At 37.5% G+C, this 17,116-nt stretch overlaps 2 protein-coding genes across 6 annotated transcripts; both read left to right on the top strand.

Annotated features, from left to right (window-relative positions):
• The first annotated feature begins 5,662 nt into the window (after positions 1–5,662).
• On the top strand, positions 5,663–8,725 carry LOC122021253 (phosphatidylinositol 4-kinase gamma 7-like). Of its 2 annotated transcripts, XM_042579348.1 has the most exons (3): positions 5,663–5,924; positions 6,018–6,068; positions 6,316–8,725. In XM_042579348.1, the coding sequence occupies exon 3, from the start codon at positions 6,530–6,532 to the stop codon at positions 8,465–8,467; it is 1,938 nt and encodes a 645-aa protein (XP_042435282.1). In that variant the 5' UTR covers positions 5,663–5,924; positions 6,018–6,068; positions 6,316–6,529; the 3' UTR covers positions 8,468–8,725. The 2 variants fall into 2 exon arrangements, with proteins under 2 accessions (XP_042435282.1, XP_042435283.1); XM_042579349.1 differs by lacking the exon at positions 6,018–6,068.
• On the top strand, positions 8,491–13,590 carry LOC122021252 (putative U-box domain-containing protein 42). 4 transcript variants are annotated; one of them, XM_042579344.1, is made up of 6 exons: positions 8,506–8,554; positions 9,283–9,357; positions 10,065–10,173; positions 10,514–11,424; positions 11,506–11,815; positions 11,910–13,590. In XM_042579344.1, the coding sequence occupies exons 4-6, from the start codon at positions 10,567–10,569 to the stop codon at positions 13,514–13,516; spliced, it is 2,775 nt and encodes a 924-aa protein (XP_042435278.1). In that variant the 5' UTR covers positions 8,506–8,554; positions 9,283–9,357; positions 10,065–10,173; positions 10,514–10,566; the 3' UTR covers positions 13,517–13,590. The 4 variants fall into 4 exon arrangements, with proteins under 4 accessions (XP_042435280.1, XP_042435278.1, XP_042435277.1 ...); XM_042579343.1 differs by having other exon boundaries at positions 10,555–11,424; XM_042579346.1 differs by lacking the exon at positions 9,283–9,357 and having other exon boundaries at positions 8,491–8,554; positions 10,095–10,173.
• The last annotated feature ends 3,526 nt before the right edge of the window (positions 13,591–17,116 follow it).

The raw sequence follows: 17,116 nt of genomic DNA on the forward strand, positions 1-17,116 counted from the left end.
TGGAAAGGTCTTTGAACCTAGTCTTACAGACCGTAAGGGTCATTAGTAGAGTAAGATTTTAATTAGCACAGTTTTCCGCACCTTATAGTTAGCACAGCATAATGTGACGGTCCGGCCTCGCAGCCTAATTAATAGGAGGTGGGTCATTACACAGAAGGCCCAATTACAAGACTGCGGGCAAAACGTTTCAAGGAAGCACTAAATGAGCTAATCAAAAAACATTAGGAGGACTATGAGCATGGAGAGACCAAGATAATCCCAACTGCTAGTCGTGGCTTAATCCATGAAATCGGGCATAATCATCCATGACTGGCCGTGTTTAACGGAAGAACGCTAATAAGCATGGGAACTCGTTCATGTATGAAGACTTAAGTATTTTAGATTGTTTAATGAAGCATGCGACTTGAGACTCTAATTGTGCATGCATTTATTTTGTTTTAGGTTCCTAGATTGCTTGCATGAGACATGCAACATTGAGACTCTAATTGTGAATGCACTTATCTTGTACTTTTCCTTGTTCACTCCCATTATATAAGGGAGGGACATCTTGGTATGAAGGAACTTAGTTTTTGGTGAGATTGCGTGCTCTCTTAGTTCTTGAAAGGACTTTCTGAACTTATCGAGTTTACTCTTGTGACGTTCAACCCATCGAAACTTATGACCTCGGTTGTGACGTTTCTTTCCTTCGCAGGCTTGGTTCGTGCCAGTTCTAGGTTACGGGTCAAGACTCACACTCTTATCATTTAGTTCTTGGGGTTCTATCCACCTTTGTCTCGGGTTCCATCACATTTGTTGGGGGGGTTTGTATCACTTTGGTTTTCTCGGATCAATTGTCTTGTCTTCAAGTGTTAGTGAGGTCCGTTGTGGTTTTTTCGAATCCTCTCATGCTCATCAGTACCAGAATCTGCCATCACCCATCGTCGCCTAGTGCTCCATCTCGCAAGCTCTCTGACATGATCATACTATTTATCTTAACTTTTAATTCAGTAAAAAATAATGATATTTTTTTAATAATTTTATGCATCTCTAATTATATTATACATTTCCATGATCAGCTTTAGATTTAGCATATTTTTATCCCAGGGACATAGGTATATATTTTCAAAGAATGCCTACTAGCTAAACTACTTATCAATTTACAATAAGTAGTTATATATTTTGTAGTTTAATATTATATTTTCTATTTACAATTATTCTCAATGAAATTTCATGCAGGACCATAAATGATTTTGTTCATTATTTTTATGATAATGTATTGTATTGGATTACTTAGAGTTCCTTATTTTGATTAGGATGACAAACTTTATTTTGTATTAGATTTGAACCTGTGTTTGGATTTACTATTATGTATCTATTGTTCATTTTAGTTGAGCTAAATTGTTGGGTTGTTTATGATGTGTTATGTGTTTGTTATGTTGTAATTGTTAATGTGTAGTAAGTTTGTTGTGAGTTTTGTTATTTATTATGAGTTTGTTGTGAAAATCATCGCTTGTGATGGTTGGAGTGATTTAGATTTATATGTAAACAAGGAAAATAGAAAAAACGAAAAGGGCATGTGTAATTGTAGCATAGTTTAGCGATAGAAATTTAAGTTTTCATCATTGATTGCAACGAACATTTCAAATATTTGTCACCAACAACGACGAAATATTTCAAATATCTGTCGTAATCATCGACGGAAACTTAAATTTCCATCATCATTAGTAACAAATATTTCAATATCCGTGGCAAATGACCGATCATCAATACTCTTTTCGATACTTTCCGATACTTCTAATTAGCGATTAGCAACGGATATTCCATATATTAGTCACAATTAGCGACGGAAAGTAAAATTCTATAACTATTAGTGAAGGATATTTGAAATATCCGTCGCTATTGACGATGAATATTTGAAATATCTAGCTAAACATTACTTCATATTAGCGATTAGTGATAGATATTCCATATATCTGTCGCTAATTGAGGAATCTTTAATATCTGTCGCTAATACTTTAATAGAAATTTCACTATATCTAACTAGTAGCGACGGAATTTTAAATATTTGTCACTACAATGTCAACGACAGATATTTACACAACGGTGGTAGTCCATCGCTATACCGTCGCAATATGTATTTAGCGTCGGAATAGTGATGGATATATTCTGTCACTATTTGGTTTTTTTGTGTGTGTATTAGAGTAACCATTCATACAGGTACCAACTGTGACAATTCATCAAGTGTATATGTCTTTTAAGATAAAAATAATAATTAACCAAGTTGAATAACGTCGAGCCTGGGATGACTGGCTCGGCCCTACGGAAGTTTTCCACCAGCCACCAGAGTAAATCGGGAAGCACTTATGGCGGACAGTCTAGAAGCTCATCATCCCTTAGTTGTAAGTCTCATTTAAAGAAATATTTTTACAAATATATTGTAGTTGAAAATCAAACCGTAAATATCTGAGAGATAACTGAGTGCCCCCGAAAGCATATATGTCTGTTAAGATGCACTACCAATGAAGGCTCATCATCCTTTAGTTGTAAGTTTCATTTGAAGGAAAAATTTCTACAAATACACTATAGTTAAAAATTGAACCGTAAATATCTGAGTGATAATTGAGTGCCCTTACTTACTATACTATAGCCCGAAAGCGTATATGTGTGTTAAGATGCACTAACAATGAAGGGCTTAAATCTATATAACAACACTTTTAGCCATATCATTATGAAGCTCAAACCAGAGAATATGGATTGAATTCGAAACGGCCCATGGAAAACAAATGAGCAGAGTTAAGTAGACGGGCTTGTTCATCAGGCCTAGCCTGCAGGCCCAAAACCCATTAAACCATATCCATGGAGGCTTTGTGAAATTATTAAAAATTGAATTTCATTCCAGATTGCTTGCTGGGTCAAATTACGACAAGTCTAAAATAAAATAAGCCATTGAAACGGATGTTCAAAATTACGTTGGTGTATTTGTTACGAGCTTAGTATAGTTCAAGCTTAGCTTAAGTTTAATTGTTTAGATGTTAATTTGAGTTTGTTTGATGTTTGAAATTTTATATTTTTAAATTTATTTAATTGATTAGTAAATTGCCATAAGTTTATTTATTAGTTATGATAGCTTCTTTATTTATTTATAAGTTTCATAAAAGATTTATGGATTAACGTGATTCATAAACTTTAACATCAAATTCGAATTGTCAAACCACTCAAAGCTAGAAACTAAATTGATAAAACAAATAAAGAAATAATCTCATCTTTGAAATTAAAAAGTATCCCGCAACTGGTAAGACAAGAGCTTTTTTTTCACCTTTGCCTCTATTAATCCATACTTCATAGTAGATATGGTGGTTCTAGTTGGTAAGTAGATGGGATAATAACTATGATAATTAGGAGGTCAGAATTTAATAAAAAAAATTTATCACCTCTAATTAGTACCATATTTTTCATAGTAAATATGGAAATAAATATCTTAAATAAAAAAATATTTAACAGATGATTTGAATATTTTCCAAAATAATAAAAAGGATTATAATTACTTCTTTTTTATTACTAAAATAAATAATAAGAATTAAACTTCTAATTTATTATATTTGTATCAATCAATATTTTCTATTCTTGATCATTTTTATTACTTTTCTTTTATTAGGGATGAAATAAATTTATTTTGTAATATTTATTTTTTTATCTTCAAGTTTAGTCATTTATTTTAATGAGATGTTAAACTTATTTTAATTGACATAGTATGGACGAATATAAATAAATTTTTAGTATATTAAATTTACCCACAGACATTTATTCATTTAGCCGTATTTATTTGAGAGGATGGATTTAATGTGAGAAAAAAAAAAACGATTCAACATTTATTTATTTATCCCTATTTATTTGAGAGGAGGGATTTAATGTGACGAAAAGTGATCCTAGCGTATCCGTCAATCAATCTTTAGATTAATACAAAGAAAATAAATCACGAATAACTATTAATTATTAGTACAATAATCAAAATAAGAAAAAAGATATATTCAAATATGTTAAATTTCGATCTCATAACTTAATGTAATAATACTCTATCAATACATAGTCTCTAGGAGACTGGGAGGATGGACTAACAAAAGTTTGATAGAAAAAATTTTCAATGTCTATTTTATGAAAAAGAATGGATGGCATGTGTTTTTACGGTTGATTTATTATAAAATAATTGAAGTTTGTGAATAATTTTTTAATGTGGCCAATCCTTTTGTCCATTTTTTCATGGTCCACTCCTAGTTTCCTTTGTAATTGTGGTTAAATTTCTATTCGAATTTGGCCACAATTAACTATAATCCCTCCCTATATTCACATTTTCATCCAAGTTGTAGTTTAGAATTTAAGGTTTAAGGTTTACGATCGGAGGCTGCCAGCGGTGGACGGGCGATCGGGCTGCGGAGTGCTGAGTGAGAGGCAGCCTCCATCTGATTGTCCCAACTTAAACTATAACCTGTGTAAGAATGTAAATCCAAGGAAGGATCACAGTCAATTACAATCGGATTCTAGACAAAATCCGACCGTAATTGTAGAGGGGATCATAGAAAAACGAACTAGAAAATTTGCTCTCTTTTTTAATATATTTTTTTATCTAGTTAAATCGAATTGAACATGTCTTGCTTCCCAGTCACATCTCTATTCTCAACTGCTCGAACCACGAGTGACTACCTCGTGTGGCCTAGCATGCTTGGCCCAATGCGGTCCTACACAAGTAGCATTACACGACTGCTTCATGCAAACTGCAACCCTGCATGGCCACCTCGCGTAGTCTTATGTGACCCTAAACGTCCACCTCGTGCAACCTTGTGTAGAACTACTTGTGTGGCTGCCTCGTGACAATTGTGAGCTGCAGGCAACCCCGAGTGACCGCCTCTAGCAATCGCATGACCTCACATAGTTGTCTTGATCTACACCTCCAAGTAAACAAGTGATAAAAGATAATTTATGCATCCTATAAGCATCCTTTATCATCAACCATATAGTGACATTAAAAAAATAAATCACAATGATCGAGATGACCGACCGACCTCAAAGGGATTTTATTTGACGAGGAATAATTCTTTGAGAATTAAATCTTTACTTTTGTGTATATAATCTATCCCTTAAGTACCAATTAAATTATGTTCATGGGTATAACTTTTAGTAAATAAAAAATATTGGATCAGATAACATTGAACCTAAGATAATTTATGTGATTCTATACAAATTTTCTATTAACTATTTTGAATAAATTGAAAAATACTCCTGAAAAAATTCACATCTATATATGTTCAAACAGATAATATCAGATTTAAGACCATCGGATTCAGTCCCATAACAATTTTCCTTCGGCGTCTAGAATGTACAGCCTATCTTTTAATGAATAATTAAATGAAAATGCATGCATATGACTCAATTTCCTTTTCTAGGACCTCAATAGATGAGCACCAAGTGGCAATAAAACAACAACACACATAACAAAGGACCAGTGCCAAGTAACGTACATAGAGAACCCGACAAGCACGTGATCACACGCACAACGTGGCGAGCAATCAACGGTCTGCCCACGCCAACCGACGGCTCAGATACCAAACCCAAGGAACAAACCGTACACCTCTTAAATATTTAATTATATTATATTATTTTTTTGAAATTTCAAAAAAAAAATTATATTTTACTGGAGTCACTGGACTGGTCGGTCTGTGCGGGGCGAAGGATTCGGAGGAGGACCGTGGAGGAATCAAGAGGACGAAGGCGACGTCGCATGGATCCGTAGCCGTCGATCTCCGTTTCTTGACGTCGTCGTCCGTCGAGCTTTTCCTGCCGGATCTCCGTCGTTGGCCACGCCGATCCGCCAATCTCGCTGTTCGTGGCTTGCAGGCGAGATCTTCGTCAGATCTCGCTTCGTCGCGTACAGTTCGCTCGATCCATCGCTGGTATCTTAGAAAACATCTCGCTAAATATCTTTCCTTGATTTTTGGTCTTCTATGAATCTATTGTGAACTGATCTGCGAATGACGGTATTTTAGTTTGTTGGAAATGAGCCAGCCATTTTCCACTGCTTTTTGACCAAAAAAAAGGTAATCACTGTTTAGTTGCAATGATTTTGCGCATTACTTTCATTTTGATTTTTTTCTTACTATTTTGCAAATCTCAATCGTTTATCTTTCATTTGTTTATGGATTCTGGATCACGGTTGTATTTGGAAATGATTAATCGTTGTTTACTTTGATTTCGATTAACGTGCGAGAAAAAACATATGTAGATTTGTTTACCTTCAATGGATTGGATACCATAACAGTAAAACAAATCCCTCTTTTTTGGCAGGTTTCATCCTTAAGATCTTTGTCTTAGAAGATGGCTTTCCTGAATTAAGGGTAGTCAGATCGTCTCCATTTTCGCCTTTGTGCTTTCCGATTGCTCAATTCATGGTCGTTTGCATATCATCTGTTCTCTTTTCTGCTGCACTTGCCTCTGCGATAGGCATACGCTTGAGGGAGAAAAAGTACCTTGCTCCTGCTTTCAACAGCCTCCTGAGTCCATGGCTCCCAATTTTGATAGCCCTGTTCAGACTCAAATGGCGGTTTCAGTTCTAAGCAATGACTGCATTGGGAATCCGAGGAGTGAAGGAAAGACATCTGGTCGAAGGCGTGTGTTTGTTCAGACGGACACTGGCTTGGTCTTAGGCCTTGAACTGGATCGCGGTGACAATGTGCACACTGTTAAACGGAGATTGCAGCTTGCTCTCAATATGCCAACTGAGGAGAGTTCTCTTTCACTGGGTGATGTTGTTTTGAAAAATGATCTTAGTGTTGTGAGGAATGACTCCCCATTATTATTGACAAGGAGCTTCCTGCAAAGGAGTTCCTCCACTCCATGCCTCTCACCGGTTGCGAATGATCTTCAGCAAAGTGGGGATCATAGTGATTTTATTGAAATTTTATGCTCAAACAACTGTACTGAGATAAAACTACTTGTTAATGATGCAGTGAAGGGTATTAAGAAAGCCATTGACCCAATTGCAGTTCACAGAGGACTTGGTGGTGCATACTTCTTCCGGAACATAAGCGGTGCAAACATTGCTATTGTGAAGCCGACGGATGAGGAGCCATTTGCGCCAAACAATCCTAAAGGTTTTATAGGTAAGGCCCTTGGACAACCTGGGTTGAAAAGGTCTGTTCGAGTTGGTGAGACCGGGTTCAGAGAGGTTGCCGCCTACCTCCTGGATTACAATAACTTTGCCAATGTCCCTCCAACAGCCCTTGTCAAGATCACACATCCAGTATTTCATCTGAATGAAGACATTAGCTCCGAGGGCAGCATTAAGGCTTCTTGTAGGAAGATAAATGCTGCCAGCAAAATTGCTTCGTTGCAGAAGTACATTCCACATGACTTTGATGCTAGCGATCATGGCACCTCAAGCTTCCCTGTCACAGTGGTGCACAGGATTGGGATACTTGATGTTAGGATCTTCAATACTGATAGGCATGCCGGGAACCTTCTGGTGAGGAAAATTGATGGTAATGCTGGTAGGTTTGGGGCTGTGATGGAATTAATCCCAATTGATCATGGTTTTTGCTTGCCTGAGAGCTTGGAGGATCCTTATTTTGAATGGATCCACTGGCCACAATCATCAATCCCTTTTTCTGAGGAAGAGCTCAAGTATATTAGGAACCTTGACCCATTTAGAGATTCAGAGATGCTCCGAATGGAGCTACCTATGATCCGAGAATCATGCCTTAGAGTGTTAGTACTCTCGACAATTTTTCTCAAGGAAGCAACTGCATTTGGACTTTACCTTGCTGAGATCGGAGAGATGATGAGCAGGGAATTTAGTGGAATGGAAGAGGAGCCAAGTGAGTTGGAGGTTATCTGCATTGAGGCAAGAAGGTTAGTGGCAGAAAGAGAGGCTTTTTCTCCAAAATGTGATTCTCCAGACGAGGAAGGCATTCAGTTTGACCTTGACTATGAAGATAATGATGCCCTGATGCAAGAAACATCCCCAGTCAGCCACTGTGTATACAGAGGAGGTATTTCTAGAAATCTACTATCGAAATTAGAAGAAAGTGTAGAAGACGAAGAGGAACTTGAGGATGAAAATCAGGAAAAAGCTAATTGCTTGCCACCATTTGAGGCTGGCCATATTCCAGATGTTTCAAAGCTGTCCATGTCACTGAAGGGGGTAAGCATTGCTAGAAAAAGTCAGCGGTATCTTGCTGGTTTTCCAAAATCAAGCCTGTCAAAAAGTAAAACCAGTAAAGGCGATGACAGTGGCAGGTTTAAGGGTGGTGGGTACAGGAGTGCAAATGAGAAGCTTCCTGCAAGTGTGAGTTTTGTGAAGCTCTCGGACATGGGAGAGGCAGAGTGGACTGCCTTCCTAGAGAAGTTCCAGGAGTTGCTGCCAGGTGCATTCCGAGGTCGGAAGTGCAGTGCTGCTGCTCGCCTGCGGCAGAGGTTTGGCACTTCATGCCAGTTTTGAGTAGGAATTTTAAGGAGAATGTGAAGAAGGTTTGTTCTGCATCAGTTATTGATGTCATTGGCCATGCCTTCTCTGGTAGCAGTGCAGGTAATGAAGAATGTAAGATTTAGAATAAAATCATTTCATGATGGTGCCATTCTACTGAGGTTGTGGAAGTAGTCTGCCCTATCTTGAAATTAGCATTTTGTATAACCTTTGTGTGACTAGACTTGTTCTGTGTTAATTTGAAGGTGAATTTGATTGCCAGTTTATTCTTTATGCTATTCTTTTAAATTTAGATATTACTAACATATAAAAACCAAGAACTTGAGTCTTGCTTGTTGCTTTTGGTAACCTTAGAAGAGGGTTACTTGTGCAGGTCCAACCATATTATCCCTGTTGCTTTTAGTAGACTAAATATGGATGAACAATGTTGCAGCTTTAGTGTTGAAGATTTAAAGGAACACTATGCATGTTTATTTTTGTTAGGCATATAATGCAATGTAGTAGATATTGATTAATTTATTATTAATAGTATAGATACTGATGGTTAAAATGCTTAGAAATTTTTGAACTATTGTGTAATCATTGTCTACCTCTTGCAAGATCATGAGAATCTGTTTCAGACACATATAATTGTTGTTATGTTTTCCTGGTTAAAACTTAAAGGTGCTATGTCTATCACCAGTTAATTATGAGAATTTGGAGAGAAAATTTAAATAGGTGATTTACCTGCTTATGATAAGTTATGGATGAATCATATTCAGGAATTTGATCCTAAATAGTCAATGCAACTAATTCAATTTATTATTTTGGTGCATCATCTGCATTAACAGTGCACTGCATGACGTTGAACGAGATTGGAAGGTCGTAATTAAAAATTGCTGATGTATCTTCCCAATGCATCACCAGTATCCATAAGTTCATATATTGTTCATCTACTTAGATGTTGCATATCCATGTGCCCGAACCATTTGAACTATTTCTCTTACTCACCATGTTTGCTGTGTCTTTGTCATAAATAACAATTAATAATAATAATAACAACTCTACTATATCTCAACTCCAACATGGTTTCTTATGCAGTCTGTGACCATATATAATTAATCAATTTATAAAGTCAAAAATTTCAGATAAGCAATAGCAATTTATAATCAATTAACTAGCCCCTGAAAAAAGATTTGATGTGATAAACCCATGCAAAAGACTCCCAAAATTTAGAATTTTTTTTTAAAGAGAGAGAGAGAGAGGAGTAAGATTTTGGTTGATGAGGAATGAGTTCAACATTTTGCTTATTCTTGCAAGTTTACTTCATGTGCATAAAAAACTGACATTGACTTGGTAAATTAGTGACAAATTTTAAAATTCAAAGTTGATCTTGAGAAGCTAAAGGGCTGATGGTCTATGTATTTGTTTAGACTGAGTAAATTTAATAAACAAGAGAATTATTAAAATAGATCAAAATGGAGGTCACTGACCTTTCACTGAAAAAAATGGCAGTTTAAAAATAACTTTTAGCTGTAACTATGTGAAGTCAACCTTGAAGACTAGGTAATACTTGAGTCGGTGACTCATTCAACAATGACTTATTCTTAAAACCTTATCTTGATGAATCCAGAAAACAGATTTGATCAGTTTATTTCTTCAGAAGATGAAGGGGCATTAGTTCTTCAGAGGGTGAGATGCTGCAAGTCATAAAACTCCTCCAGAGATTCAATTAAATGTCTGTAAGTATCTTCTCCATCCTCTCATTCATTCACTCTTTGTCCTTATCTTGTCTCAATGATCTATATTTTGATTGGAAAAGTTTCAAAACCAGCTCCATCAAACCAAATGTGTAAATTCCATGTTCATAAACACAAAAAATTTGCTTTCTGCCATGATGAACTTGATTAGTCATTTTTCCTTGTGATAGATCACAAGTTGAATATATTTCCATTAGTTGAACTAAATTCCTGGTTTTATCTTATATTATACTAGGATCAAATTTGCATGAGTGTGTTTCTGAAAGTTGTCATGATGTTTTGAGACAGGTTTTTGCATTTAATTCTAACTTTTTTCTTTCAGCATTATCTGATATATGATTAGCTGTTGCTGATCATACACAGCAACCAAATACCATGGAGCCAGGAATGGAACCACAGGTCCAAGACAATACTTCAACAAGCAGAACTGAGTTCCTAGTGTCTTTGTCATCTAAAGTCGACGCCATGAAGGAGCTCATTACACGATGTAGCAGCAGTGACCAAGCGATCCTGGATGGTGAGCTCCAAACCCTTGTCAAACAACTAGAGACAGTGATCAGAAGCATGGCAATGGATCTTAGCAAGATTCCATTTTCTGATTTCAAGAACCAATTCAGCCAACCAGGACAAATTAATGTAGGGGAAAGCCCAGTTTCAGCATCTCAGAGGGAGAATAATTATGAAGATTTCATCAAAGGCATACACAAAGGCATGCAGAGAAATGATGCCAAAGCATCATCTGATATTCTTCCTCCATCGGCAGAAACTCTCCAACCAGGTTACCAAGGCTTTTTCTGTCCATTGACAGAGAAAATTATGAATGATCCTGTCACCATAGAAACTGGCATAACATATGAAAGGGAAGCCATTGTTGAGTGGTTCATGAGGTCCTCAGAATATGTTATCTGCCCAACAACAAGGATTGAGATCAAAAGTACATGTTTCTGCAGTAACCTAGCTTTGAAGAGCACAATCGAAGAGTGGAAGGAAAGGAACGAGGTGATGAGAATACAGATCGCGAGCGGTTCTCTGTCATTAGCTGCTTCAGAAGCCATGGTTTTGGATGCACTCAAGGAGATGCAACTTCTAAGCCAACATAATAAGCACAAGGGGCATATGCACATTATTGGAATCACACAGCAAGTAGTGCAGCTTCTAAGACATGATAGTATGGTTGTGCGGTGCGAGGCAATGCATCTTTTGCGCTCACTGGTGGAGGATGAAGACGGAAAGGTTTACAATCTTCTCTTGTGGTTTTAGTTGAATGTTAAACCGAATTAATTTCTTCAACGATCGATGGATTATATTTTGCAGGTTATTGTTGCAAGGACAAGAATCCTCACAAGGACAGTCAAGATGATGTCCAGCTACAATTCTTCAGAGAGGCATGCAGCTGTTTCATTCTTACTAGAGCTTTCTAAATCTGAGATGTTCTTGGACAAAATTGGTCTAACACCCGGAGGAATCTTGATTCTGATTACGATGAAGTACAATAAGGAAGCTGATCCTTTAGCTGCAGAAAAAGCAGAAGAAGTTTTGAAGAACTTGGAGAAGTTGCCACTGAATATTAGGTGTATGGCAGAGAATGGATTTATGGAACCCCTTTTAGACCACCTCATTGATGGTGAGTAGCATTTTAAGTCTCAGCTCTCTAAATTTTCATCAAAACTACAACTATGACAACTTCCCGGTCACTAAATTGCATCGGCATGGTACAGGTTTAGAAGAAGTACAGATGGATATGGTGAGCTACCTCGGTGAAATACCTCTCGAGGATGACATGAAATCTTATGTGGCAGAGAGAGCCTCCAATACCCTAATCCAAATGATCAGTGGTGGCAACCCTGTCATCAGAAGAGAAGCATTCAAAACTCTAGTTCAAATCTCCTCTCATCCTCCCAGCAGCAGGATACTCATTGACGCAGGCATCACCCCGCTCATGATCGATGAAATATTTTCACGCAGAATCCACAGCGAGTCCCTGGATTCCCAGGAAGAGGCTGCTGCAATCCTTGCCAACATACTTGAATCAGATGGAATTGATTTTTCCAACATAAAAGTGAACAAGAATGGCCACACCATCAGCTCACAGTACTCAGTTTACAACCTTGTCCACCTTCTGAAGTGCTCGATAGCGGAAAAAGTTGATGCGAACATTTTAAGAATCTTATTTTCACTTACAAAGCTCTCAAAGCCTCTGGCCACTATCGTGTCGGTGGTAAAAGAGCTCGAGGTGACCCAAACCATCATTGAATTCCTCAATTCTCAATTGGAAGATCTCGTAACTGTTGCAGCAAAGTTGCTCATCGCCCTTTCATCTCACATAGGAGACACCATAGCAAGTGATCTCACCAAGACACAAGGCCAACCAGAGGGCCTAATCAAGAACTATGACAGCAAGCAGATTTCCGAAAAGCAAGCTGCATCAGCCAACCTAATTGCAAAGCTCCCGCACAGGAGCGCACCACTCAATTTAGCTCTCCTTCACCAAGGTACAGTACCGGTAGTTCTCAGCAGGATACAAGAAATCCAGAGAGGCGAAATACGGGCCAGCAGCATGAGGCTCACAGCGCACTACTTGGAAGGCCTAGCAGGCATTCTTGTGAGGTTCACCAGCGGTTTGCTTGACCAGGAGATACTTCAGATGGCCATGTCAAGGGATTTAACATCAGTGTTTGCAGATTTACTTGTGAGGCCATGTGGAAGCAGTGAAGTCCAAAGGTTAGCAGCTGTAGGGCTTGAGAACCTCTCCTCTCAGTCACTAAAACTATCGAAGCCCCCTTTAGAAGTGAGGAAGCCCTCTAGACCAATAAACATTTTCTCCAAGTCCAGATCGGTCACTAACCGAGAAGGTGGTAGGTTGGTGTTAACTTGCCCGGCACACCGGGGAGTCTGCTCAACCACCACCTTCTGCTTACTGGAATCCCGGGCTGCAGAGAGGCTGCTGGGTTGCCTCGACAATGAGAACCCCGAGGTCGTAAAGGCAGTACTGTCGGCCATCAGCACGCTCTTGGATAACAACGTGGAGGTGACGGGGAGTGTGAGGGCACTGACTGAACTCGGAGCAGTGGAGAGTGTGTTTAGGGTGTTGAAGGTGTACAGGGAGGAGGAGGAGGTGCTTCAGAGGAGTCTCTGGCTGGTAGAGAGGTTCTTGGAGATGGGGAACCAGCAGCTCTGCAGGGAGATCTACAGCAACAAGGTGTTGTCGACAATGCTGGTGTCGACCTTTCATAAAGCGGATGGCAACAACAAGAAGATGGCTGAGAACATTCTCAGGCATTTGCATAGAATCATGAACTTCTCCAGTAAGAGTTTTGTTATGTGATGTGTTGAATTCACTTTGATATCGCTGATATCGTTTGACGATGTTAATAACATTTCCTCGTGCTCTTTCTTTCAGTGAATCCTCTATTCGAATTTCGTTGTGTTCTCTCTTTCAGCGAATACTAACAAGTGTTGAGCTTAATGTGTACTACATAACATAATCAATGGATGATGGACAAAGTCATACCAGATATCTAACTGGCTAGATTCTCAAACCTAGCCGATTTTTTTGAGTGGAGGCTTGGGTGGCTTGATCGATGCAACTTGCCCAAAGTGGAATAGGCAGAGAATGGTTTAGATTCTTGAGTTTAACAAGAGGAGAATCAATGAAGTAAAGTTCAGCTAGATTATTGAACATGGCTTATAGTTTGATTCCATGGGACTAATAAGAGGAGGATTCGGGAACAGAACTACCGCAGAACAAGAGGAGGATTCGGGATTAAAAGTTCGATCACGGTGTCTATTTCACTTGAAAGAGGACTACCGCAGAATTTATATTGGGGGGAGAGTTAGTAACTTTAAATAATGAAATAACAAACCATCCCCTCTCTTAGATTGAGTCAGATCGTAGCATTGTGTTATTAAACCATGTTCAATATTATCAACCCTATATCGAAACTAGATAGGGTTGCATGCTTGCCTGGGCGCTAGATAGAAGTGATTGAGGCACGGCCATAGTCTCTTCCCCTCCCTCCAATGCTTGTTCTTCGAAGGAAATCACACAAAGCCTTCTTTCATGAGTTTGAATAAAGCAGCCATTTGAAAAGTAAGATAAGATGGTATATAAAAGATCATTTTCCACTCTGCATTAGCGGGAACTTTATGCGCCGGATTATCATCTTTTTTAATCTCTTCTCCTCGTCTTCCTCATTCAAACAACTCAATCACCGTGAAACAAACATTAGGCTTTTGTTGTCCTCTTCGACTACTACATTTTCTACTAGATCTTCTAGTTTCTAATAAAAACAGTGAGGAAATAAAAGTTTGCCTCCTTTTTGACAACAAAGGTGTTATTTTGGTCAATGCAAAGCTTGATAATGAATATGACATACATGAAAGAAATTTAAAAAGGATCAAATAAAAGTCAATATATTGTCATGGTTTTTGGAAACATATATGTGTGTTACTAGTTTGTGAGTTTGTGGACTCGGTCACCTCCATTTTCTCATGTCAAAACAAAGAGTCACTGCATGTTGCAGTGCACATTGAATGTGAAGTGTATGTGCTTCAAGTGCATGCATTTGTTATATGATAAAGTGCAAGAAAGAGCCTTTCCTTTGCGTTTAAATAAGTGGAGGTTCTTGTAAAGAAAGATCCATGTTTGGCATACAATATTAAAAAAAAAAATGATTAGTGCAATATGAGGTCATGATCAACCAAATCGTCTATCTTCTACAGGTTAAGGGTGGAAATCAAAAATTAAATATTAAATATATTAAACTGTACCAATTTAACTGTCTATTGAAAATTTTAGAATCGATATCGATATGAAATTTATATCAAAACTTTTAGTATACCATACCGATATTAAAATTTTACTATAGATATGAAATTTATATCATATTATAAATTTACTTTACCGAATTTTTGATAGACTAAAAATTTCGATACAGTATATATAATTTTTTTCAATTATATATACCATATATAATTTTTTTACCAAACTTTTTGATACACAATATACAATTTAAGATTTAGTATACCATAATGAACAACACCTACTTCTACTTCAAGTGAAATAATATGCTTGATTCAAATCGAAATCATTTTTCGTATATTAGAGGATTTAGCACGAGATGTGGTACAAAAATGGCAGGAGCCATGTGATAGGCTAAGAGCCACATGACTCAGTTAACAAAGAACCAAGTGAGCAGACTGAAAGGTAAAGTCATGCCAGCACTGCCCAATTTGAGCGACGATGAGTGGGAGAAGTGGCGTTTGCAAGTTCTGAGGATGTGTGAGAAGTGTGTGGACTGTCCGGTAAGGACTCATCCCAATCTAGTAGGCTTGGATAAAAGGGGGTCGTATGAGTGAGCACGAGTACACGAGACTATTTGATCTACTAGCTAATTATTTTAGTGTGTTTTTTCTTCCTTGCACTTGACTGGAGTGTCGGAGAAATTTCACTAAGATATGTCTTGACTTCCCTTCTAACTCTTCTCAATATTGGCAGCTTCCCAACTTGATCGTCAGTCGTAAAGAAAGTTCTAGTGCTTGTCATTTCCAAGGATCTTTGCTGAAGTTAAACGGATGTGTACTGAACACCACTCACCGCCCTCGGTGGGCAACGAACGTACCCATGCTTCAACGTTGCTCGATTTACCACCGACCCGACTAATCGCCGACTTGACTAATAGCCAATCCAACTAATTGTCAACCCGATAAGGAATTGAACCGACAAAGAGGTACTCAATCATCAATGATTGGTCATGGTGCTCTACTTGTATCTCTCGAGGAGTGAGTCCATCCCCTAATCTCAATTAGATCATCACGCAACAACAAGACAATCGAGGAGTTAAAAACAGTGAAAGTCTAGATATTATTTTAGACTAGTGATATGTATGTACAACATCACACCCAAGACAAAATTTATCTATTTTCTCTATAAAAAATACATATTATAAATTATTTTTAAGCTATAATAATTGTCAGACACCGAGAGTATACTTATCCAATAAATCAAATAATATACTCAAGTGACAATACAAAAAATAACAAGTACCAAATCAATTAAAACTATCACAACCACTAAGGCAACATAAAATCACTAAACTCATAAAAGCTAATGCGTATATATATGCATGTACATTAGATATACTAAATTGCATAGCATAACAGTTATACTATTATAACAAAATCACAATGATTCCACAACGAAAAGAAAACGATAAACAACGACAACATAACCGAACATAAAACAACTCCAAAAGAAAAATTCAACTCGAGTGGGACTGACAGTTAGGATCTCTAAATGACACGACACATCATATACCTGCTAACCTAAAAATAAAAGGAAAATTTAGAGGTAGTGAGTACAAAATACTCAGTAGGTATAAGAGAGATAGTGCATGATATTATATATAAGAAGATCAAAGGGATATAGTCTCATGTTAGTTAGAGCCCTAGAGCCAATCATATGATGATTGTTGTATGGACTCATTGTATCATATTCCTATATATATATAAAGGCATTTGTTTTTGGTTATTATACTTACTTGTATTGGTGTCAAATAACTAAGTATAATAGCGTCATTGAGTAGAAGGTTCTTATCTATATCAATCGATTGGTTGAATTGATAGTGAGATGATATAGAGAACACTATTCTTAATCATTCCTAGTCAAGTATTAACATTCAGGGACAATGTTAATGCAACGAGGCTAGCATGTAGGTCAACTCGATGACTTGATCTCACACGTCATGGATATAGAGATATCAAGTTGACACATGGGTATGCATTGGAGAATGTATACTGAATGACCCACCATGAGAAAGTATCATAGATCGTTATATGAGTGTCATATACTTTCTCATGTGTCTATTAGTATGACTATTAGTCCTTGGACCTAAAGTCACCATGGTTCCTTACATAAAGAGTTGCA

Source organism: Zingiber officinale, chromosome 9A (genome assembly GCF_018446385.1).
Source record: "Zingiber officinale cultivar Zhangliang chromosome 9A, Zo_v1.1, whole genome shotgun sequence".
In the NCBI taxonomy this organism is placed as follows: domain Eukaryota; kingdom Viridiplantae; phylum Streptophyta; class Magnoliopsida; order Zingiberales; family Zingiberaceae; genus Zingiber; species Zingiber officinale.

Coding starts and splice junctions, on each gene's coding strand:
- LOC122021252 (XM_042579343.1), top strand. Junction 11,425..11,505: donor TGGAGGATGAAGACGGAAAG/GTTTACAATCTT, acceptor TATATTTTGCAG/GTTATTGTTGCAAGGACAAG. Junction 11,816..11,909: donor TTTAGACCACCTCATTGATG/GTGAGTAGCATT, acceptor GGCATGGTACAG/GTTTAGAAGAAGTACAGATG.
- LOC122021253 (XM_042579348.1), top strand. CDS start 6,530: ATGGCTCCCAATTTTGATAGCCCTGTTCAGACTCAAATGGCGGTTTCA.